Source organism: Camelina sativa, chromosome 16 (assembly GCF_000633955.1).
Source record: "Camelina sativa cultivar DH55 chromosome 16, Cs, whole genome shotgun sequence".
NCBI lineage: Eukaryota > Viridiplantae > Streptophyta > Magnoliopsida > Brassicales > Brassicaceae > Camelina > Camelina sativa.
The window spans coordinates 8,627,292-8,650,297 of NC_025700.1; the positions used below are offsets into that span (position 1 = coordinate 8,627,292).

General features: G+C 37.2%; 5 protein-coding genes across 10 annotated transcripts; 3 read left to right on the forward strand and 2 right to left on the reverse strand.

Annotated features, from left to right (window-relative positions):
• LOC104753147 (putative F-box/kelch-repeat protein At5g28160) lies at nucleotides 1,721–3,111 on the forward strand. Its single transcript, XM_019237722.1, has 2 exons — nucleotides 1,721–2,677; nucleotides 2,795–3,111. The coding sequence occupies exons 1-2, from the start codon at nucleotides 1,933–1,935 to the stop codon at nucleotides 3,109–3,111; spliced, it is 1,062 nt and encodes a 353-aa protein (XP_019093267.1). The 5' UTR covers nucleotides 1,721–1,932.
• Nucleotides 3,352–6,797, reverse strand: LOC104750182. Of its 4 annotated transcripts, XR_002035696.1 has the most exons (5): nucleotides 5,328–6,710; nucleotides 4,566–4,818; nucleotides 4,173–4,389; nucleotides 3,961–4,055; nucleotides 3,352–3,567 (listed from the first exon to the last, which is right to left on the reverse strand). XR_002035696.1 is itself a non-coding variant. In XM_019237484.1 (4 exons), the coding sequence occupies exons 1-4, from the start codon at nucleotides 4,614–4,616 to the stop codon at nucleotides 3,489–3,491; spliced, it is 321 nt and encodes a 106-aa protein (XP_019093029.1). In that variant the 5' UTR covers nucleotides 4,617–6,795; the 3' UTR covers nucleotides 3,352–3,488. The 4 variants fall into 4 exon arrangements, 1 of the variants encoding a protein (XP_019093029.1); XR_002035697.1 differs by having other exon boundaries at nucleotides 3,352–3,537; nucleotides 4,566–6,797; XR_002035695.1 differs by having other exon boundaries at nucleotides 4,566–6,797.
• Nucleotides 17,805–18,449, forward strand: LOC109129466 (F-box/kelch-repeat protein At4g39753-like). Its single transcript, XM_019237723.1, has one exon. It carries the CDS (start codon nucleotides 17,805–17,807, stop codon nucleotides 18,447–18,449), a length of 645 nt encoding a protein of 214 aa, XP_019093268.1.
• On the forward strand, nucleotides 19,001–19,883 carry LOC109129467 (putative F-box/kelch-repeat protein At5g28160). Its single transcript, XM_019237724.1, has 3 exons — nucleotides 19,001–19,244; nucleotides 19,307–19,429; nucleotides 19,606–19,883. Exons 1-3 carry the CDS (start codon nucleotides 19,001–19,003, stop codon nucleotides 19,881–19,883), a joined length of 645 nt encoding a protein of 214 aa, XP_019093269.1.
• On the reverse strand, nucleotides 20,389–21,803 carry LOC109124912 (GDSL esterase/lipase At1g58725). 3 transcript variants are annotated; one of them, XM_010471943.1, is made up of 6 exons: nucleotides 21,560–21,803; nucleotides 21,348–21,478; nucleotides 21,033–21,257; nucleotides 20,860–20,947; nucleotides 20,692–20,772; nucleotides 20,389–20,582 (listed from the first exon to the last, which is right to left on the reverse strand). In XM_010471943.1, the coding sequence occupies exons 1-6, from the start codon at nucleotides 21,801–21,803 to the stop codon at nucleotides 20,389–20,391; spliced, it is 963 nt and encodes a 320-aa protein (XP_010470245.1). The 3 variants fall into 3 exon arrangements, with proteins under 3 accessions (XP_010470245.1, XP_010470244.1, XP_010470243.1); XM_010471942.1 differs by having other exon boundaries at nucleotides 20,389–20,561; nucleotides 20,692–20,947; XM_010471941.1 differs by having other exon boundaries at nucleotides 20,692–20,947.

A 23,006-nucleotide genomic window follows, 5' to 3' on the forward strand; every position in this document is an offset into this window, starting at 1 on the left:
TTATTATGACCGTTGGATTTAAGGTTTATGGGTAAGATAGTGACACGTGTGGGTGACGCGTTTTTGTCAACATTCGCTCAAGTGTGGTAGTTAAAACTGTTATGACTGTGGAAATAAAAGAAAAATGAAAGGTGTAGAAGGAAAAGAATAATGGATTTTGGATTCATGTGTTTCTTGCTGTTGCTGTAAGTGTGAGGTATGCATGAGTATGACTGTGACATAAAAAAGTTATGTTTTATAATTTAATGCTAAAATAGTGTAGCCTTTTTTTTATCTTATGAAAGTAATACATACAAGTAGATTAGGGTATCAAAAAGTATGTTACAAAAGGAATAAAATAGATCTACCCATTATTTAAAAGAAGGAATTAAAATAGATCTGTACATCTACCCATTAGTAGTACATAAACTCTACTTGTTTATTTATTTAATGTAATTTTTGTTGAAAATGTATATCTTTATCCAACAATTTTTTGTTTTTAAGGATGAGATAATTAAAGGGGAAAAGAATAACTATCTTTTGGCCTTTTATCTTTTAAGGTCAGTGTCGTCTCATTAGATGTGAGGGTCCTTGGAAAACCAAAAAAAAATCAAAGTTTCTTACTATTTTTTTTTTTATTTTTGTAAAACTGAACCCTTTTCTCTTAAGAAATTTTTTAAAATTGATTTGGACCCATGACAAATGTCTATGTTGCCTATAGCCTAAGACTGGCCTGAGTAAGGTTTTAAAGTAAAATAGAATATACGGTGGACATGATTATAATTAGATGGATCTAAATTTTTCCTATTTGTGATAAGTAAATCAAATAAAATATTTCTCCAAATTTTCCCCATTTGTGATAAGTGTTGTGCTTTTTGCCTATGCACTTTAAGGTTTAGGAAGAAAATAAGATAAGGTCCATTTTCTTTAATTAAATCATTTTATATATAATTAAATATTTATAAATAATAATAATTTATCGGTGATTAATTTTGAATTAAAAAGAATTGTAAACACAATAGAAAAATAAAATTTAAGGCCAAAAGTTCAAATCAATATAATGGTAAAAGTTTTAACAAATGGATCAAACTTTAAGGCAAATAACATGTATGACACAGCTAAAATCAACCAAACAACCTAAAATAACATTTCTGACTAAAACCCAACCGGTTTCAGTGAGATAACCAACCCTCGCCCCCCGTTTAATTTCCAATACCGGTATAGTCTTAAATCAAATTTGGAAACCTTGGGCCGACTCTGTACCATTGTGCATGGTTTTTGTTGGTTCATAAACATACGATACGGAATCAAACAGTGCATTGCTCTGTCTGCCGTCATGTATTCATGTAAGTGGTCCATAATAACGGACTAACGGAGATGTCGTAAATGGCCCCGACATGACTGTAGCTCGAGCAAAATGCGGTAGTCCAAGCCTCCTAGGTCGGAAAATATACGTAACGGGTGATTTTAATTTGGTCCGGGCTTAATGCGAAAATCTACTGCTTTTAAACATAGGACTTTCAACTATTAACCCTTAAACCCGTGCTAATGATGCTTATACCAGATGGTTTGATCGGCCGGTTAAATAGAAAAGTCAAGAGTATGTATGTTCTGTTTTAGAACCCCTTCAATGCAATTAGAGAGTTAGGTTTTGGGCCAAGATTCAAATATATATAGGGTTTTACAAAACCTACAAAAAAAATTAGGTTTTTACTTTTATAATTTTTACAAAAATCCTCTTGTCAAACACAAGCGGCAGACATTGACGTTTCCGACTTACAAGTTTGTTCTTCTTCTCCACGAAATTGACATATCTTTATGTTTTTTCATATATCTCTTTGTTTTTAGCTATCATCGGTCTTGTCTCCCTGTTAATCAAGTATACGTGATCATGTCACATGACTTTTCAATTTTTTTTTTAAAAACTTTAACAGGGTATGGTAACGAAACCAGATGAAAAAACCTATGCAGAACCATCACATGAAAAAAAAGAAGCGGAATAGCCCATCGTTTTTGTCACTTCCTGATGAAATCATCTTGAACTGTTTAGCCCGCATATCGAGATCATACAACCCAAAACTCGCCCTAGTCTGTAAGACCTTTCGCTCTCTCAATGTGTCCCATGATCTCAGTGTGACGCGACGTCACCTTAAAACCGGAGAAAGGTTTTTCCATGTTTGCTTACAGAAGTTTCCCAATGATCCTTGTCCTTCTTGGTTCACCCTCTGGATAAAACATGGTGAAATCCTAACCAACCAACTCGGGAAGAACAAGACTTCTACCCGAAATATCCAATTGGTCCAAACACCTTCTTCCTACTTTTATTTTGTACCTATGTGCTTCGTTTCAGTTGGTTCAGAAAAGTACGGACTTAGCCAATCTAATACTCCATCCTCCACCTTATGGATACTTAATAAGAAGCTTTACGTATGGCAAAAAGCCTCCAGCATGACTGTAGCTCGAAAGAATCCCCTTGCATGTGCCCTCAATGGGAAATTGTATGTAATGGGAGGATGCACCGCTGATGAATCTAAAAAGTGGGGTGAGGTTTTCGACCCAAAGACTCAAAGTTGGGAACCTTTACATGACCCTAGCCCCGAGCTACGCTTTTCTTCAATTAGAAACATAAAAGCGATCCAAGGAAACCTTTACGTTAGAAGCAATGAGAAGAAAGACTCGGTTTATGATCCAGAAACAGGTGAATGGAAGGGTACCCCAAAATCACTCTTTGTCTTTGTGGAGTGTGTGATGGATAATGTACGGTATCGTTGTGCTCGACACCTGTGCTGCTCGTGGTATGACACAAATCGAAAAGAATGGAGAGAGGTCAAAGGGTTAGCAATGTTGATTAATTATGGTATATTTACTGGTTTGGCTGAAATAGCTGACTACGGTGGAAAACTCTTAATTTTATGGGACGAGATTTTGTTTGGTCAGCCTGGATGCAAGCATATTTGGTGTGCGATGATTGCGCTGAAAAGAAGTCGTGGAACTATAATTGACGAGGTTTGGGGAAACATTGAGTGGGCTGATATAGTGCATACTGTTCCCAGCTCATACGTTTTCGTGCGTAGTCTACTAAGACCATCATTATCCATAGTTAATCACCATAGTTACTCTCATATTAATTAATTATATAATTAATACTAAATTAAGGAAAGTAGCTCTAAGAGAAATTTAAGCAAAATCATCTTATTCCTAGAGAACCCAAAAGAAAGTTACTCAAGTATTTAAATAATAATTTTTTAATTTATGTTAATTAATTATCTAAATTGACAAAACAATTATTTAAATATTTTATATTACATTAAAAAAAGAAGCAAAAGCTTGATTAATCAAAAACAGGCTTGATTAATCAAAAACATGCTACAACAAGAACACAACATAAAAAAAAAAAAAAAAGAGATGAAATGTTTCAAAGTGGACATGTCGTAAAACAAAAGCAATGTGATTTCAATAAAAAATAGCTTCACTTCAACGATTGTAAAGCTGAAGAGGTAGTGACAAGACTAGACAAAGTCCAACGAGAAGTGCATTGTTGTAAGTGGTTGGCTTGTTCTGCATTGGGTTCTCTCGTGATCAACAAGACTAGACAAAAGACCAACAAAATTTGAAGGAACAACAAAACCAAGCAGTTGAGAAACAGAGAGACCATAAGAGAAAGTAATCAATTTGCTAAGTAGGCTTCCTACTAAACCACAGACAAAGACTTAGAGGCACCAAGCAGAAACATACTCTCATGACTTTTCTAAATTCTTTTATCTATTTGTCTTGCAAACGAGACAATGCAGATACAGTGACACAACCAGTCTTACACAAAATCCTAAAGGTACCTCAACAATGCTAAGACCAAGAACCTAATGTGAGAATGGGAGCTTCAGCAAGATATGGCATAGGCTGATAAATTATACTCTTAAACATATCCTTTGGTATCTAATTGGTATCTAATGTTCAAAAGATATGGTAGATCCTGTGAATTACCTGTAACATACTAAGAGGCAGTGACAAAAACCTCCCACCAGCACCTGTTTGACAAAATAAAGGCAGAAAAAGAAAACTCCCAAGCGAATCAGCCCCTGCAAAATAATAATACCATAGATATAATCAATCAAACAAACAAAAGAAAATTTGAAAATTTGAGACTGTACAATGCAGCAGAAATATCAAAATTAAAAGCTTTGCATTTGACCAACCCTAACACATAAACTTGCAGCAAAGGATGCAACAACAATCAGAGCAGAATTTAGGTTCAGCGCAGCAAATATCACAAGGCATATTGGGTAAAGTTTCGGCTTCACTCTGTGTTTTCATTACCAGCCTTACAAACCGCAGTATCACATCCAATCTCAAGCATTGGATCTTCATCTGAGCTATAGACTGGAAATGAAACCTGCTTCTGAGGCATAATGCCTATCAAACAGAGAAAACATCTACTTTATCAGACTTTAGAATGATAAAACGTAATTGATACATTTAAGAACAAACAGAAACATGCATGGGGCATAACCGGAGGCTCTAATAACTCAGGAAGCAAAAGGAAAAACATAGAAAGCATATAAGAAGGAATAGAGTTGATTGAAACTGACCATCTCTTCAGGGTATTTTCCAGCAGAAAGAAGCAAAGAACTTTGAAACATCAGCTCCAGGGAAGGTGTGACGAATGTATCGTTCGAGTGAGCGCCTGCTCCTAAAAACCTTGTTTCTTGGCATTGTTTCAGTATCTAAACCGGGAAGATGCTTAGGAGGAAACAAGTATCTATCCTTGAAGTGGCCTTTACCGCTTACTCTCGGTCCAACCTTCCGATGCCAAGTATCTCCAGGATTCCATGACCTGCACCACTAAATCACAACACCAAATGGAAGAGCATCAAAACACAAAGAAGAGTGTTAAAACGAAACATGATAAGGGACATTAACCACATATGTATATTCAATATGGCATTTCAATGCAACCAAATAAACCATTGACATTTCCCATACCAAACAAGACAACTACAGATTTGTTGCTATACCCCCAAGAACAGTGTTACGAAAAAAGATCCAAATCGAAACGCATGCGTATTTGTGCTGACTCATCTGAACAACGTTAAATGCGTATTTATACAAAACACAAACAAACATAACACTCAAACACTTTCAAACTCAAACTCAAACTCAAACACTTGATCAAATAACCCCTCCAAACAAATCTCCAAATCAACACGCCATCAAACTAATCTCATAATCAATTGAACATCAAACTAAGCTCATAATCAATTTAACATCAGAATAATCCCATCATTCGAAAACGATCCGAAACCATAACATCAGAATAACCCCATCAATAAATCGGAATTGAGAAGATGAACCTTCGTATCTCACGGTTACACCGCCATCGTTTGTCCGCCGTCGTCGTTTGTCACGAGATTTCTACGATTTCACAAGAATCGCATGTTCACTCGCAAAACGAGAGAGAAGAGAGAGACAGTCGGGAAGAAAAGAAAAAAAAATGAGAAAAAAAAACTGTTTTATATTTATGAACCCACCATTCAGGAAACCCCACGTATCTTTACTTTTGGAATTGCTTGGAATGTTTCCGACAGAAATGATTGATTCTCAGTTGGACTGATATATGGGTTTTTATTAATATTTTAGTGCCCAAATCCAAGAGTATTTTTAATAGAAACCCCATTAGTAATGATGCACTAAGTGCGGCTTGATCAAATATGTTTTTTTTTGTTTTCACTATTACTAATAATTTTATTTAAAATAATTATTTTAGTGCATTATATATATATATATATATTTTTTTTTTAATTATTATTATTAAACCCTAATGGGCTTGTTGGCTGATGGGCCAAAAATTTACAGATAGTAATGGAAAAAATACAAATCGGTGCTGCCGAATACGACATCTGAAAACGGGCAGTACACCGGAAAACACAAACCTCACCTTCTAAAACCGACGGTAGCATGGACGGCTCCTTTGCGGTTACGAACTCGGCATCAAGCCTTTGATTGGAGCTAGCGAACCCCTCCGCAGACCATCACCCAGAACAAACCAAACCCAGAACTTTCCTTTCGGTAAAGGTAGATCCGCCACAACCGGAGACCCAATAGTTTCTTCTCCCCGACCTAGCAAGAAGAAACCTCGCAACGAACCCTCAGATCCAGCAAAGCACACCCTCATACTACTCCCAAAGCAACCTCCCTTCAGATCCTGCGAAGAGAAAGCCAAACACGGCGGCGGAAGATAGATGTTGGCTCAGGCATGCCATCAGCCACCGATATCCCGTTAAGGATCCCCCGCGCTAGCCATCTAGGATCCGGTTAAGGATCCACCGTTAATCTCTTCGCAAAGTGGTGCACCCACCGATCCGAAACTCGACTTCCGCCGCAAACCAGATCTACATCTCACAAGCCGCCGAGCCGAGAAATCCGTTCCAGATCCGCCGTAGCCTTCAACCAGCAGAACGCAGGAATATCATCTCATGGCTGCCGTGAGGATAGACACCGGCTTGCATCAAGCAACGGACACAACCATGCCTCACACCACCGGAGAAGAGAGGCACCCACCACCGCTTCATTCTCAGCCCATCGACCCTAAAGCGGCTGCCAAAACCCTAGATCTACTTTTTAGAGGAGAGAGAAGAGAACGATTGTCCTATATAAGAATGTTAGATTTTTAGTGCATTATATTATTATTAGATGATTTTCATTTCATACTTTCAAAACGTTTCTGTTTGCTTTTATTGAGTTAATGACATTGCTTGCCAGATTTAATCTCATTCACATAATCACATGGCATGTTCGATACACCCAAATAAGCCTACATTTTTTAAAATTAAAATTCCTTTTGGTTATGTTGTTAATGGTTATTTCATCAAAAAATCAGTGTTGAACTGGAAAGTGTGAACGTAACCCTCCTCGTTATATAGAGTTTCTAACTTAAACCAAACTGACCTCATTGAGAGAACCGACTCCAATCCTCTCTTCAATTCCATTCCCGTTTTAGTATTTTAGTAACCCAACTCTGTACGATTTCTTCTTAGATGAGAAATGAAACAGAGAAATATACCCTAATCGTGTTTTAAGCCTCCTTAGGTTATTGTCTCAGCCGCTATGAGTCCATCTTTTTTGAAACAGAGAAATCATCTTGTCCTGTTTAGCCCGCATACCGAGATCGTACTACCCGAAACTCGTCCTAGTCTGTAAGACCTTTCGCTCTCTCATCGTGACCTTAAAACACAAGAAACCGTGTTTCAAGTCTGTTTACAGTTTCCTAATGATCATCGTCCCTCTTGATACACTCTCTGGATAAAACCTGGTCAAACCCTAACCAACCAACTCGAGGAGGAGAAGACGACGACGTCTACCAGAAATATTAGGTTGGTACAAATTACGTTTTCCTGTTGTTATTCTTAGCAACCATTGCACATCGTTTCGAGATGTCCGGATCTAGTCGATCTAGTTCTCCATCCTCAAGCATGTGGGTATGTTATAAAGAGACTAGGTTATGGGGTAAAGCCCCAAACATGAGTATGGAGTTAGCCAATCCAATACTCCATCCTCCATCTTGTGGATCCTTAATAACGAACGTTACTTATGGCACAAAGCCCCCACCATGACTGTAGCTCGTGAGAAAGCCCTTGCATGTGCCCTCACTGCGAAATTATATGTAATGGGAGGCTGCGCCACTGATGAATCTAAAAATTGGGGTGAAGTTTTCGACCCGAAGACTCCATCATGTATTCATGTAACTGGTCCATAATACCGAGATTTGGTTGTGGCCCGATATGACTGTTAGCTCGAGCAAAATGCGGTAATCCTTGGTCAGAAAATATACGCAACGGGTGGTTAAGCGACTGATGAATCCGGTATACTCAGTCCAGGGTTATTGCTAAAATCCACGTCTTTTATACCTAGGAATTTCCACTCTTAATCCCTATTCCCATGCTAATGATGGTTAGACCGGCCGGGTGGCGGTTTAATAGAAAAGTAAATATATATATATATATATATATATAACAAAAAACTTGTCATACAATTACGAATAATTCTGTAGGTATCACATGATTTTCGTAGGGACTACACAATATATGGCAAATTGCTACTATTTATGACTGTTTACTGTGTATGTTTGATACACAAAGTTTCTAAAAGCTACGTAACAAATTAGCTTCACAAAGCCACAAAATACTTGTCGTAAATTTGTTACAATTATTTTTGCTTTTATTATATCTAGCACCAAAAAAGAATTATGTGAAAATATATATAAAAAAACATTTTATGTGAAAATATGTTAAAAATTAAATTGCAAAACTAAAGTACACAATTACAAATACAACTAATGTTAAAACTTAGTTTCATATCATACATTCAAAAAAGATAAAGAGTTTTAAACTCTCAGACAGAGTTAAGAAACACTTACAAATAGAAGATATATGAAGTACATAGAAGCGAAGTCTTATACCACTGAAAAGAGGGATGAAAGAAAGCTGAGACAACAAGTTCATCCTTCTCAGTTTTCCACATCTGCTGGTGACTTCACTTGTCATTGGTTTGATTTGTTTTCTATGATGTTTTTGAGTCTTTACAGATTTTTTAGGATTTTGGTATGAAAGGAGCAAAATGGAGCAATTAAAAGGGATTTTGGAGCAATTCAGCTAAGGAAGAGAACTTGGAATCAATCAAGAGTGATGGTGTCGATCGACACCACCCTTGGTGTCGGTCGACACCCCTGTTAGCCGCAAGAAAACCCAAGTTTTGGAAGTTTTACAAATCTGCCCCAAAGTTTTTCATATATGCATCATTAGTCCATGACGTATTTTAGGACATATATATATATTGTTTTTGGGTTTTAGAAACCCTAGGTTTTATTCTAGCAGGTTTTCTTTTCTGCAACCCTGTGAGATTTTGAGAACTTTTAGGAGAGAGATCTGAACTGCTTTTTGAGAGAAGAATTCTTGAACTCCCTCTTTACTCATATAATTTCAATTGCTTATTATTCAGAATTATGATTTGTTTTTCATTGAATATGTCTGAGTAGTTTGCTTGTTAGGTTCAAGGTTTTCCACAGGGATTTTATGATTTATTAGATCTGTTTATGTAGAATTCATTATCTTTCTAGATCTTCATCATAAGTTGTGATAACTCTCTAATTTCCATGTTTTTAGCATCTTTTTTGTCCATATTTTGCATTGTTTATATCCTTACCTTAGCATTTTTAAGTCATTAACTGTACGAATTCACTTTTAGGCCATATAAGGTGTTGCATTCTTGTATTTGCATACTTTGGATGAAAACAAGTGTTTTAGAGCCTAAAATGGAGAGAAACAATGACAAATCCGAGCATGTACCCGAAGGAGCCATCGAGCTAGAAGAACAGTCCGAACCCCAACACGATCGAGGAGGATCCAAGAGCAGGAAAAACAATCCGAGAGTCTACCCGAAAAGCAACCCGAGCACATCCTCGTGCACCCCATCTGTATTTCACAAAGAGAATTAAACCATCACCAAACAAAACAAATATTATATGTCAAGAAATTGAAAATCTGAAGACGTTAGAAAGATGAGAACAACCTGAGTAATCCTTCCCTGTTCTTTATTGTCACCAACCATCAACTCATCCACAAAAACTCCAGAATATCAAACGAAGAAATCAAACCACACAAAGATTAAAACTCAAATAAAAAATGTGTAGCCAAACCTTAAGAGCATCAATCTCACTACCAATAGTAGAAACTTCAAGCTGAAGAAAACCAGTCCTTGCCCTGAGGAAAAAAAAATACAGTTTCGATCTCAACAACTCTTTGCTCTTAACGAGAAAAATCACCAAACAATATTCAGAATTGAAATCCATAAAATCAACTCCTAAAAATCAAAATGCATATCAATCTTCTCCAGATCGGTTCGATTTTGTATCAAATTTCTTCTTAACGCCTTCCGATTACTTCTTCTTCATCGCAAAATCTCTCCAGAAAACGAAATGTAAAAAAATGTATGATGATCTAACCTCGACTGGCTCATGGCTGATCAGTCACAACCCTAGCTTCTCGCTATTCTCCCACATATCATCTGCAAGATCTGGGGAAGTGAAAAGGTTTTGGTTGAGTCATATGGGTTTTGTGGTCACGACGGCAAATGAGGGGCTATCAGAGGTGAGTTAGGGTTTGGGAGGTGGAGGTGGAGGAGGACATTGAGGAGAGGAGGATGGGAACGGTTCAGCCATAACGGCGGAGAAGAGGGCTCGCACTTTCTCGAACGGCGGAGGACATTTCTCTCGTTCTTCTGTTTTTGTTTTCTCCAAACAATATAAAACCAAATGTCATTTTTTGTTTTTTAAATGTACATTATTTTGACTGTAAAAAAAAAGTACATTATTTTAGTAACTTTTTAACTAGAATTTGTTACTTTTTATGTTGTGTGCAATAATGCTACAACATTTTGGTGTCACTAAACTTGTAGTATGTTTGCTACACATTGTACATGTTACTATTTGTTATTACTAGATTAAGACTCGTGCTATAGCAAGGGTTGAAATTCATTTTATTTATATTGTAATTTGTATATATAATAGAATTGATGTGATTGTTTTTTTTTTTAATTTGGATAAAATATTATGCAATAAAATCATATGCTAAATATGATGACTTGAAAAATGATACTTATTTTATGAGTTTTATATTGTTAATGATTCTAGATTAGTACTCGTGCTACAACACTGATTAAATTATATTTTATACAAATTTTGTATATTTTCTATTTTAAAATAAAATTTTAAAATGTTGTATTAGTTTACGTACGTGAAGTGATTTCAACAATGTATATTCTACAGCATGACTTGAATGTCATTATAAGATATAATTTTGTGAATTTGGTTTTTAACAAGCGAGTTATTATATTATGAGTAATTTCATATATTGTTATACTTTTTGGTATAATATACTTGGTTTTTTGAAATTCTTTCATATAATAGTGACATATAATAGTGGCATTGCTATAACAAACCAATTTAGAGTGTTTATAGTTTATAAATTTTATATCAAGTTTCAATATTTTAAAAATATTTCAAAATAAATTATTTAAAGTTTATTATATTATATAAAATTATACAATTCAACAAAAAAGTATGAAATTGAATTTAAATATTCAAATTTTGACTCTTTACTCAGTAAAATTTTTAATTCAATAGATATTATATTTAAAGAATAATATTACTAAAACTTGAATATTTTATAGATTGAATCATTTATATTTGTTTTTAAAAAATCAATTTATGGTATATCTGGAAATAAAACTATTTTTTAATTATAATAAATAATATGATAATTTATTTGTTTCACAAAATAGACTCATATATAAAAATGAGAGGTGAAGTATAATGATAATTAACAAATTAATATTTTAAGCTAGATATTAAAAGATTTTATTTGATGAATAATTTAATAAAAGAAATTAATATGGTAAGTTAGATGATATCAAATGATTCTTTAGAATATTCTCTTTAAGATTTTTGGAAACAATAAATCGAGACTATACAAATAATATAAAACTTAATTTATAATCTATTTGTAACCAATTTATTAAAATTATATATGCTACAAAATAGGCCTGGGCACTAATACCTGTTACCCGTACTCGATCCGTTACTTGGCTCGTACCCGTCCCAAAAAAAGGTACCCGCAGCTTTACGGTCGAGTAAAGGGTATTAGAATTATATTAACCGTGAGTAAGGGACGAATATAGGATATTAGTTTAGTTTTAAATACTCCTCCCGTTACTCGTCCATTTACCTGTTATGTTACCCTACCCGTAAATACCCTTTAATATTTTGTATTATTATTATTTATTATTAATTTAGAAATATATTATAGAGTTAAAGTTAAAGCTTAAGTTCAACTTAGTCCAACTGAAATGATATATACAACGCTAAATTAAATTAATATTTTATTTTTATTTTTTAAGTTTGTAATTTTCTAATTTTTGGATCTATATATTGTATACATTTATGAATTTTTCCTTTTTGGATTTTGGAATATGAAATTATTATTGCGATTATTGAAATTTTTTTTTTCGGATATTCATTTTTCCGGATAAGGGTAAAGGGTTGGGTATCTAAAGGGTCAACTATTTTTTTCCGGATATCCATTATTTAAGGGTCGAGTACGAGTAATTTTTTTCTATTATCCGTTAGGGTCGGGTCGGGTAAAAGATATGACAAAATTTTAGTTAATAGATATTGTAGCTAATTAGTTACTATGCATGTAACTATATCTCTTATATAATAAAATAGAAGTACACAACATTTATAACTATTTGTCATTAATATTTGTTATTAATTTATTTGTAGCAAAAAAAATGTAACTATATGATTTAAATTTAATAGTGATATATCGAGTATGCTTTGTTTTAGAACCCACCCACTATTGCAAATAAATTATCTTTAGAATTTTATAATATTAAATTAAATATAATCAAACATAGGGTTTATATATAAGATTCAAATATAGGGGTTTACAATTTTTTACAGAAAACATCTTCTCAAACATAAGCGCCGGCAGTTACATTGACGTGCCAATCTCTTCTTCCCCACGAAATTGACATATTTTTTCTGTTTCTCATATTCTTCTCCACGTTGTTATCGTTGATTTTGTTTACACGATAATGTCACATGACTTTTTCAATTTTTTTGTTTGTTTGTGATTTTTTTAACAGGATATGGTAACGAAACTAGATGAAACCTATGAAGAACCATCGCAGGAAAATAAGCATAACAACCCATCGTTTGTGTCACTTCCTGATGAAATCATCTTGAACTGTTTAGCCCGCATATCGAGATCGTACTACTCGAGACTCTCCCTAGTGTAATGAAAGCTTGTATTATACATGTGTATTAGGATAAATATAGTGATGAGTAATAGGGTTTTTATCAATCACTAATTACAACATTAGCCCTTAATATATATCTCTTCTCTATACGTCCCCTCAAGATGGAAGCAGACTTTTGACTCCAATCTTGTGATTCAGGTCGAGAAACCGAGCAGGAGGTAATGGTTTAGTAAGAGAGTCTGCGAGTTGTTCATCACCTGAGATGTGAGCAACTCGCAATGTGCCAGACTGAATGTGCTCACGGACAAAATGATAATCTAGAGCCACATGCTTCATCTTCGAATGGAAAATTGGGTTTGCACAGAGATATGTAGCTCCCATATTATCACAGTAAATTACCGGAGCAGTAGGTAGTGTGATTCCCATTTCTGATAAAAGAGAGCATATCCACCGTAGTTCAGAAGCCGTATTCGCAACAACACGATACTCCGCCTCAGTCGATGATCGTGATATGCTCCTCTGTTTTTTTGAAGACCACGAAACCGGACTTCCTCCAAACACAATGTACGCATTTGTGGACACATAATTCGCTTTATCCCTGCCCCAATCTGCATCTGAGAATGCATGAACTGTCAGTGGAGCATCATTGCGTAGAAAAATACCAAGTGTGCGCGTCCCTGCGAGATACCGTAGGACCCTCTTTGCAGCCTGCCAGTGTTCATTAGTCGGTTTATGCATAAACTGAGCGAGCCGGTTTACCGGAAATGCTATGTCAGGACGTGTAAAAGCCAAATACTGTAAACTCCCAACAACCATCCTATACTTTGTGACATCCGCGAGTGGTGTACCCGAGAAGACAGTGAGCTTCGTCGAAGTAGACATCGGCGTATGAACAGGCTTGGATGCAAGCATGTTGGTTTTAGCAAGAAGATCAGTGATGTATTTCCGTTGCATTAAGTGAAGACCCTTGGATGTCCTTGTGGCCTCAATACCCAAGAAGTAACTCAAAGGGCCAAGATCCTTTAGGGAAAAACGCTGAGCCAACAACATATGAAACTGATGAACCAAAGAGCTTGGGCCTGCAATTATTATATCATCTACATACACTAACACATAGATGTAAGATGGACCATGTTTGCATATGAATAACGAGTTGTCAGCCAGAGACGTCTTGAAACTGGAGTTAACAAGAAAATGTCTTAACTCCTGATACCACGCCCTTGGAGCCTGTTTTAAACCGTACAATGCTTTCCGCAGCTTACACACATGATGTGGACGATCCCGATCAACAAAACCAGGCGGCTGAGAAACATAAACCTCATCCTCTAGAGTTCCTTGAAGAAAAGCATTGTTGATATCTACCTGATGTATAGCCCCATTTCGTTTCACCGCCGTTTCAAGCACAATACGAATGGTTGTGGTTTTAACAACAGGACTAAAGGTCTCCGAGTAGTCAAGACCATACTCTTGCCGAAAACCGCGAGCCACAAGTCGTGCTTTGTACCTATCAATCGATCCATCGGGTTTATACTTGATAGTGAAAATCCACTTACATGGAATGACATGTTGTGCAGGTTTTGGAGGCTCCAAGTCCCAAGAATATTCACGAATTTGAGCATTGATCTCCTCCACCATTGCATTGCGCCACCATGGATCCTTCAAAGACTCGACAACCGACGTTGGAATAACAGGAAGTGTAGAGACGGTAAGACAGAATTTGGTGTTCGGTTTGGTGATATGATTCTTCGATCGAGTTTGCATAGGATGGTTGTTTTGTTGCAGAGGATTGACAATCAGAGAAGGCGAAGGTGACAGACTCGAGGAGGAGGTGGACGAGGATATTGAACTTGGACCTGGGCTTGTGCTATCAGGTATTGGGCTTGTGATCTGTGGGCTTGGGAGAGTAGCAGAAGATGGGCGATCTTGGGCCTGTTTTGTTCGCAACTCATGAGACCGATCTGGGGACGGAGAGGAAGACGACACGGCGATGTCAGACGAAGACTGGTGAGCTGTCGACGGCGAAGGAGACAGTTGTTGCAGTGACGGAGATGGTGAGGGAGAGCGGAGCACGGAGGCGATTAAACGAGAGTCGGTGTTGTTGTGACCATCTGGGATGGACAAAACGGAATCGAACTAGAATACGTGGAGGAGGATTGCCCAGGAGGCACTGATGGCGGAGCCGGAGCAGTTTGTTGAGCAAACGGAAAAATTGTTTCAACAAACTGTACATGGCGAGAGGTGTATAACCGTGTATTTGCGACATCAAGACACAAGTAGGCACTTTGCGTGAGAGAGTACCAAAGGAACACACAAGGCGTGGACCGTGGCTCGAACTTGTGACGTCGATAAGGACGAAGCCATGGATAACATACACACCCAAACACACGAAGCTTAAGATAATTTGGTGTGGTATTGAATAGTCGTCGGTACGGTGTATCACCATGTAGAACATCAGTGGGCATTCGATTGATCAAGTAAACGGCAGTGGCGAAGGCATACGGCCAGTAGGACTGAGGGATAGACGCATGACCAAGGAGGGCAAGTCCCGTTTCAACCACATGCCGATGTTTCCGTTCGGCCACACCGTTATGCTCAGGCGTATGAGGCGGTGAAGTTAGATGACCGATGCCCTGTGATACCAAGAACGGCCTAAGAGCAATAAACTCTCCTCCATTATCAGAAAATAGAGTGGTGATCTTATCCTGAAACCGATTCTCCACCAAAGACTTGAAGGCAACAAAAACATCTTTGACTTGGGATTTAAATTTAAGTGGATAGAGCCATGTATATCTTGTGAAATGATCAATAAAAATCAGATAATATTTGAAATTTTCAGAGGAAGTGATTGGAGAAGACCAGACATCTGTATAGATGTAGTCAAGAGGTTTAGAAGAAGTAATCGTGTTTGTAAAAAATGGGAGTTTATGACTCTTATTGATGAAGCAATCTGAGCAAGACAAATGTTTTTGTGGAGAAGAAGAAAATGGTAAAGAAAATTGAGAAACAATGGTTTTTAAAACTGAAAGAGAGGGTTGCCCAAGTCATAAATGCCATGAACTCAAGTCCGTTGGTGGAGATGGTGAGACCGAGAACGCCGTAATGGAACCACCAGCCATCAGCCACTCATATAATTCGTTTCTAGTTCTGCCTTGGAGTAACTTGACCCCCGTGCTCAGATCCCTCACCTGAAATAGTGCCGGATAGAAATGAACCGAAACTTGATTAGTGTTGCATAATCGAAAAACTGATATCAAGTTCTTTCGAACATCCGGAAAATATAAAATATCTTTGAGATCAAGACAGCGAGATGAAGTAGGAAGGGAGGTAGAACCGGTATGTGTGATTTTGAGGCCAAAACCATCCGCAATCTGCACCTCCTCACCACCAGTATACGGTTGATGAAGAGACAAGTTGGCAAGATCAGATCTTAAGTGATGTGTGACACCCGAATCCATGATCCAATTCCCCGGATTATAAGGAGGCACAATAGCCATGTTGGCACGAGGTTGCCACGGTGTGGAGGGTCTGCCGGAAGGCTGATAGTTTCCACCGGAGGGTTGATAAGAACCACCGGAGGGGAGCTGAGAACACCTCCGCGCACTATGACCAAAGACACCAAATAATTGACAACGACCTTGGTAACCTTTGCCATGAAAGCCACGGGAGTTTTGGTGGTGTGAACCACGGGACGAAGGCCGATGTTGACAGGAGGAGTTGTTGTTGTTGTTGTTGGAGGGCTTGTAAAAAGCAGCATTGGCCGTGACCGCAACAACGGAGGACGCAGAACCTTGTGTAAGAAGCTTCAACTCATAATTAATGAGTTTTTCATGAATATCAGGGATGGAGGGAGGCGTGTCACGACCCTCGATCTGTTCAACAAGAGGCTTATAATCCTCAGGAAGCCCACCTAACAGATACTCGATCTGTTCTTCATGTTCATATTGTTTACCAAGCGTAGCAAGTTGATCGAAACGAACAACCAAACCTTGAACGTATTCATCAACAGTACAAGAACCCATCCGCCATTGCTTGATCTGTTCTCGAAGCTGTTTGATGTGTCCCCACGTCGGTTTAGCATACATAGAGGAAAGAAGACTCCATATCTCGGCCGATGTGGAAGCCTTGGAGAGCATGGGTTGGATCTCAATCGAGATCGCACCGAGAAGGCTAGCAACAATGAGTTGATCTTGCCGTTCCCAAAGATTATACTCTGGATTAGGAATAGAAGCTTCACCTTGGAGCACAGTCGCATCTGGTGCAACCGTGGTGCCATCAAGATACCCGACAAGACCGTAACCTGCAAGCAAGGCACGAACTTGACGGTTCCACATCAGGAAATTGGAAGCGGTGAGCTTGGTGACATTGGACATATTGATGTTATGAAGCTGGGATGCAGAAGCAGGATTGATGACATCAGATGGAGAAGCAGCCATGGTAAGCGAGAGATCGAAGAAACAAGAGATGAAAAGAAAGTAGAGAAGCGGTGGAAAAAAATTTTAGGTTTAAGATTTTACTTGCTCTAATACCATATAAGGAAAGCTTGTATTATACATGTGTGTGTTTCAATATATATAGTGATGAGTAATAGGGTTTTTATCAATCACTAATTACAACATTAGCCCTTAATATATATCTCTCCTCTATACCTAGTATGCAAGACCTTTCGCTCTCTCATTGTGTCCCGTGATCTCAATTGGACGCGATATGAACTTAAAACACAAGAAACAGTAGTTTATGTGTACTTAAAGTTTCCCGACAGTCATCATCCATCCTTGTTCACCCTCTGGATAAAACCTGACTAAATCCTAAATAACCAACTCGAGGAGAAGGAGAGGTTGTCTACCGGAGATGTTCGGTTGGTACAAACACCTTCTTCATATATTTCTTATATACCAACCTTCCCCGTTTCGGTTGGTTCAGAATGGTACGGACTCAGGCAATGCGATGCTCCGTCTTCCCTCACATATATCCGTAGTAAGGGTATACATGGTTAATTATGGTGTGAAGCCACCAACATGACTGTAGCTCGAGAGAAACCCCTTGCATGTGACCTGGAAGGGAAATTATATGTAATTGGAGGCTGCGCCGGTAAAAAACCTAAGAATTTGGGTGAAGTTTTCGATCCGAAGACTCAAAGTTGGGAACCTTTACCTGTCCCTAGCCCAGAGCTACGTTTTTCTTCAATTAGAACAATAGAGGCAATGGAAGGAAAGCTTTACGTTAGAAGCAATGAGAAGAAAGACTCTGTTTATGATCCAGAAACAGATGAATGGAAGGTTGCCCCAAAACCACTCTATGTGGAGTGTGAGATAGATAATGTATGGTATTGTTGTGATCGAAAGCTGCGCTGCTCGTGGTATGACACAAATCGAGAAGAATGGAGAGTGGTCAGAGGGTTAAAAAAGTTGAATAAGTATGGTAGTATTACTGGTATGCCTGGAATAGCTGAGTACGGTGGAAAACTCTTAATTCTATGGGAGAAGATTTCGTTTAATCAGCTTGGATACTCATACAAGCACATTTGGTGTGCGATGATTGCGCTGGAAAGACGTCATGGAACTACAGTTGACGAGGTTTCGGGAAACATTGAGTGGGCTAATGAAGTGCATACGGGTCCCAGCTCATGTGTTTTCTTGCGTAGTGTACTATATGTGGTTTGATCAAATATAATCATGTTTATTTCTGTTTTGACCATTACTTATAACTTTCTTTAAAATAATTATTTATTAGATGATTGATTCAGTCGGTTTCCTTAGATGAATGAAACAGAGAAAAATAACCTAAAGCGTGTTTTAAGCTCCTTAAGGTTTACAAGACGTCTCTACCGCTATGAATCCATCGTTTTTGTCACTTCCTGAAGAAATCATATTTACCTGTTTAGCCCGCATACCGAGATCGTACTACCCGAAACTCTCCCAAGACCTTTCGCTCTCTCATCGTATCAAAAGAGCTCAGCGATGCGCGATTGGACCTTAAAACAAAAGAAACCGTGTTTCAAGTCTGTTTACATTTTCCCATTGATCATCGTCCCTCTTGGTACACTCTCTGGATAAAACCTGGTCAAATAACGTCTTCCTGTTGTTATTCTTATCAACCATTGCACATCGTTTCGGCTGGTTCAGAAATGTACGGATTCAGCCGATCTAGTGCTCCGTCCTCCAGCATGTGGGTATGTAATAAAGAGACTAGGTTATGAGGTTAAGCCTCAAACATGAGTGTAGGCTGTGTAGCTCGAGAGAACGTTATGGCAGACGTCCTCAATGGGAAACTATACGTAATGGGAAGTTACGCAAACTATGGTGAGGTTTTCGACCCAAAGACTCAAACTTGGGAACCTTTACCTAACCCTGGCGTCAAGCACTGCTTTTCTTCAATTAGACAAATACAGGTAATCGAAGGAAAGCTTTACGTTAGAAGCAATGAGGAGAGGGCTTCTGTTTATGATCCAAAAGAAGGTATATGGGATGTTGAAGAAGACTATTTAGCGCAATGTATGGTATCGTTGTGATTAAAACAGGTGCTGGTGCCTGGTGGTATGATGGAAATTACGACAAATGGAGAGGGGTTAGAGGTTCAGCTACGTTGAATTGGTATCACGGTGAGAAACTCTTAATCTTCTGGGATGAGTTTGTGCGACATGGTACTTGTGATCAATATATACAAGGATATTTGGTGTGCCGTGATTGCACTTGAAAGGCGCAATGGTATAAATGAAATTTGGGGAAACATTGAGTGGGCTAGTATTGTGCTTAGTGCTTACAGAAAAGAAAAAAAAAACAATGTACAATAAAGAATGTATTGTTGTGATGAACATAGCTGCTTTTGGTATGATACAAATTGTAAAGAATGGTGAGTGGTCAGAGGTTTGTTTAGCTAGGTTGGATATGAATCATCCTTCTGGTATATTACGGTGGGAAACTCTTAATGTTACGGAACAAGTTTGTGCAACCCCTTGTCAATACAAAGATATCTGGAGTGCGGCGATTGCGGTTATCAAAAGCGATGGTATAGATGAAGTTTGGGGAAACATTGAGTGGGTTAATATTGTGCTTACGGTTCCAAGCTCATATGTTTTCTTGCATAGTATATACTAAATAAGGTTTGATTAATTAAATCTAATCATGTTTTCTTTTTGACCATGATATATAGTGAAGAAATAATGAATGAATACATAGAGAGACATGAATGACATGAAAAGATAAAAGACAATGAGACACAAAGATAATGGAGAGGGGTTAGAGGTTTAGCTACGTTGAATTGGTACCATCGTAGTGGTACGATTGAAACAGCTAATTACAATGAGAAACTCTTAATCCTATGGGATGAGTTTGTGCGACATGGTACTTGTGATCAATACAAGGATATGTGGTGTGCCGTGATTGCACTTGAAAGACGCAATGGTATAGATGAAATTTGGGGAAACATTGCATAGTATACTAAATAAGGTTTGATTAATTAAATCTAATCATGTTTTCTTTTTGACCATGGTATATAGTGAATAAATAATGAATGAATACATAGAGAGACATGAATGACATGAAAAGATGAAAAGACAATGAGACACAAAGATACAAATATGTTTGACTTAAATGATTTACATCAATATAATTTCTTTAAATATTTGTCGAGTAGATTGTCAACGATCACTTGATAAGCTCTTTCAGTCGGGTGATAGGTATCCCAGAATATATAGGCTGAAGAATTTGTACATGTGAATGGGTTAAATGCGTTACACAAATAGGATATCGCAAGAGTTCCTTTACCGCAGCATCCTCTATCAGCTACCTCAAAACCTGAAGCGAAATGAGATAAAATTGATGAATATAATATGTACTTTGAAGTAACATAATAAATTTTTTAAACAGAAACAAATACATAGATAAATCTGTTAGATGGACTTACCGTATTTTCTAGGGTTCTGGATCATGTCATAGAGAGTTTCATACACATCAATGTAAAGGATAACACCATCCAACTCTTTATCTAAAGAATCTAGTGCTGGAGAAAGTCTTGAATTGAACTGTTTTGCCATGTTGTTTAAAAGATGATTACATCCTCTTGTTAATAAACCTCCAAATACAGTTCTTTGAAGTGGAACACAACCAACAGGCACTGCACTAAACACTCCTATTTTGCGAGCTCCAAGCTTATGTAATTCCTAAACATTAATAATATAGAGATACATTACTTTTTTGGATGCAAGTATATCGATTATTAGTTTATATATTAGTTATAGTACTTACCCTCACGAATTGGACAGCAGTGTCAGCCAAAAAATTGGGATACGAGGTACGATCATATGTAATAGCTCGGGCTAAATAGGTGTGAGCAAGGTCATTGCTACTAGACACCACGACAAAGAAACTGTTTTCCAAAATATCTTTGGCTTTTTCTTCTCCAAAATGTTTCTTGATCTTTGATATATATTCTTTGAAATATATGAGTTGATCCCACACCGATATCACTGACTACAAAAACAAAACATAAATTTATTAAAAAAAAAGGAATCGTCACCCACAAGAAAAACTAACGATCATGATGAGAGAACATTAGTTTACCATCATTTGAGCTGTTAATGGATCATAACCAGTTCCTCCAGATGCAAATGTTACACCTTTAAGAAGATCCTCAGGCTTCAAATCAGGATTCATATATGCTGGTAATGTCTTAGCCAATCCCAACTTTTCAGCTGAAATAATTTATAACATACATATAAATAGCTATAATTTAGATATTAGAAAAAAATGAAAGAATAGTTCAAATGGGTTACCAATAAGATCAGAAGGAACTCTTCCATCAGAAAACCTTCCGGTGGCGGAGCCTCCAGGGAAGTCTTTGCCATATGGAGGGAAGTTACACTTTAGAAGAGTTGGAAGATTGTTGTTATTTCCTGTATCCATTATTGAATCTCCAAACACGATTAGTGCTGGGATTGTTGCGTTTTTCCCTTGCTTGGCTGCATTGGCTTCGATGGCGATCAATACCAAAGCGATCAATAACACTTGAAACTTCATTCTCTCTTGTTTGATTAGTTTAGTTTTCTGCTTTGAGATTTTTATTTGTGTTTTACAAATTCAAAGACATGTGTGCATGCTTATATATCTTGTGTTCTGTTTGTTGGATTGCTAAATTATGTCCTATTGAACTGTAGTTGTTAGGTTCTATGATATCTCTAATTAGTTATTACGTTTTGACATTAGTTGGAACGACAACGAAATTCAATTGTTATGTCTTACAATAAAATGGTAACTAAATTGGTTTATAACTTGAATATACTATGTTTGGAATATACACCAATTTCATTAATATAACCATACATTGATTAAGAACCCAAAAAAAAAAGAGTAAAAGTTGAACATGATATCTCAGCATATGCATATATATATGAGATTAGAAAAATTATTTCAAATTTCGTTTGTTATGAAGATAAAATATGCATATTCTGATGGTGAGACAATGAGACACATGCATTTTAGAGCTATCATTTTATTAGTCAAAAAACTTCAACTTTTGCATAACCTTATCTCCAAAATGCGCGTTACATACCAAAAACTACAAGATGTAAAGATTCGATAAAATAATTTAAAGACTCTTATAAAAACAAACATTGATTTAGTAAAATAATCAAAACAAACATTGAAACAATGGTTAAAAGTTAAAACCATGACTTCTGTTCACTATAACAGAGAGAAACGAAAGACTTTCCAAAACCAAATCTTACGAGAAGCCCACACAGGCCACACTACAGCAAATAACTAAAATTTGAGTGCTAAACCCTCTTGGCAAAAATCACAGATCGTTAAAATTTTGGAAGCATGGAGACTGTCAATTCTAGGTACGAACGTTTGAGTTTTGTCGGTTTCCTCCACACGATTTTGGTATTTATGTTCGAAACAAACGATACATCTAAAACTCGAATCTATATGGCTGATTCTGTTTCCAGGGGATGATGTTTGTGTTCTGCCTTTACACGAGTGATTCTAATCTAGACGATGATATTATCTACAACCCAAACCCAAAAGGTCAAGGCAGATTTCTCTTGGCGATGAGGCTTTGATTCTTGATTTGGGTATCACTGCGCCTACTAATCGAAATAGACTCCATCTATTTCACCCGCCACGATCGTGTCTGTCACCAGAAAAGTTCATCCCTAGATATCTCTGTGTTTAACCTTGCAAGTTGCAACAAAGACCCTCAAACACTTCTACGGTTTCTCC

Bases quoted from the DNA above. Each gene is read 5' to 3' on its own strand.
- LOC109129466 (XM_019237723.1), top strand. From the start codon at position 17,805: ATGACTGTAGCTCGAGAGAAACCCCTTGCATGTGACCTGGAAGGGAAA.
- LOC109129467 (XM_019237724.1), top strand. From the start codon at position 19,001: ATGAGTGTAGGCTGTGTAGCTCGAGAGAACGTTATGGCAGACGTCCTC. The intron at 19,245-19,306 runs GTATATGGGATG...TGATTAAAACAG, and splicing joins TGTTTATGATCCAAAAGAAG to GTGCTGGTGCCTGGTGGTAT. The intron at 19,430-19,605 runs GTACTTGTGATC...TGATGAACATAG, and splicing joins GGATGAGTTTGTGCGACATG to CTGCTTTTGGTATGATACAA.
- LOC104750182 (XM_019237484.1), bottom strand. From the start codon at position 4,616: ATGTTTCAAAGTTCTTTGCTTCTTTCTGCTGGAAAATACCCTGAAGAG. The intron at 4,390-4,565 runs GTCAGTTTCAAT...TCTGTTTGATAG, and splicing joins GAAAATACCCTGAAGAGATG to GCATTATGCCTCAGAAGCAG. The intron at 3,568-3,960 runs GTAATTCACAGG...TCTTTTGTCTAG, and splicing joins TGCCTCTTAGTATGTTACAG to TCTTGTTGATCACGAGAGAA.
- LOC109124912 (XM_010471941.1), bottom strand. From the start codon at position 21,803: ATGAAGTTTCAAGTGTTATTGATCGCTTTGGTATTGATCGCCATCGAA. The intron at 21,258-21,347 runs GTAAACTAATGT...TTGTTTTTGTAG, and splicing joins CATTAACAGCTCAAATGATG to TCAGTGATATCGGTGTGGGA. The intron at 20,948-21,032 runs GTAAGTACTATA...ATTAATGTTTAG, and splicing joins CTGCTGTCCAATTCGTGAGG to GAATTACATAAGCTTGGAGC.
- LOC104753147 (XM_019237722.1), top strand. From the start codon at position 1,933: ATGAAAAAACCTATGCAGAACCATCACATGAAAAAAAAGAAGCGGAAT. The intron at 2,678-2,794 runs GTGAATGGAAGG...CAAATCGAAAAG, and splicing joins GGTTTATGATCCAGAAACAG to AATGGAGAGAGGTCAAAGGG.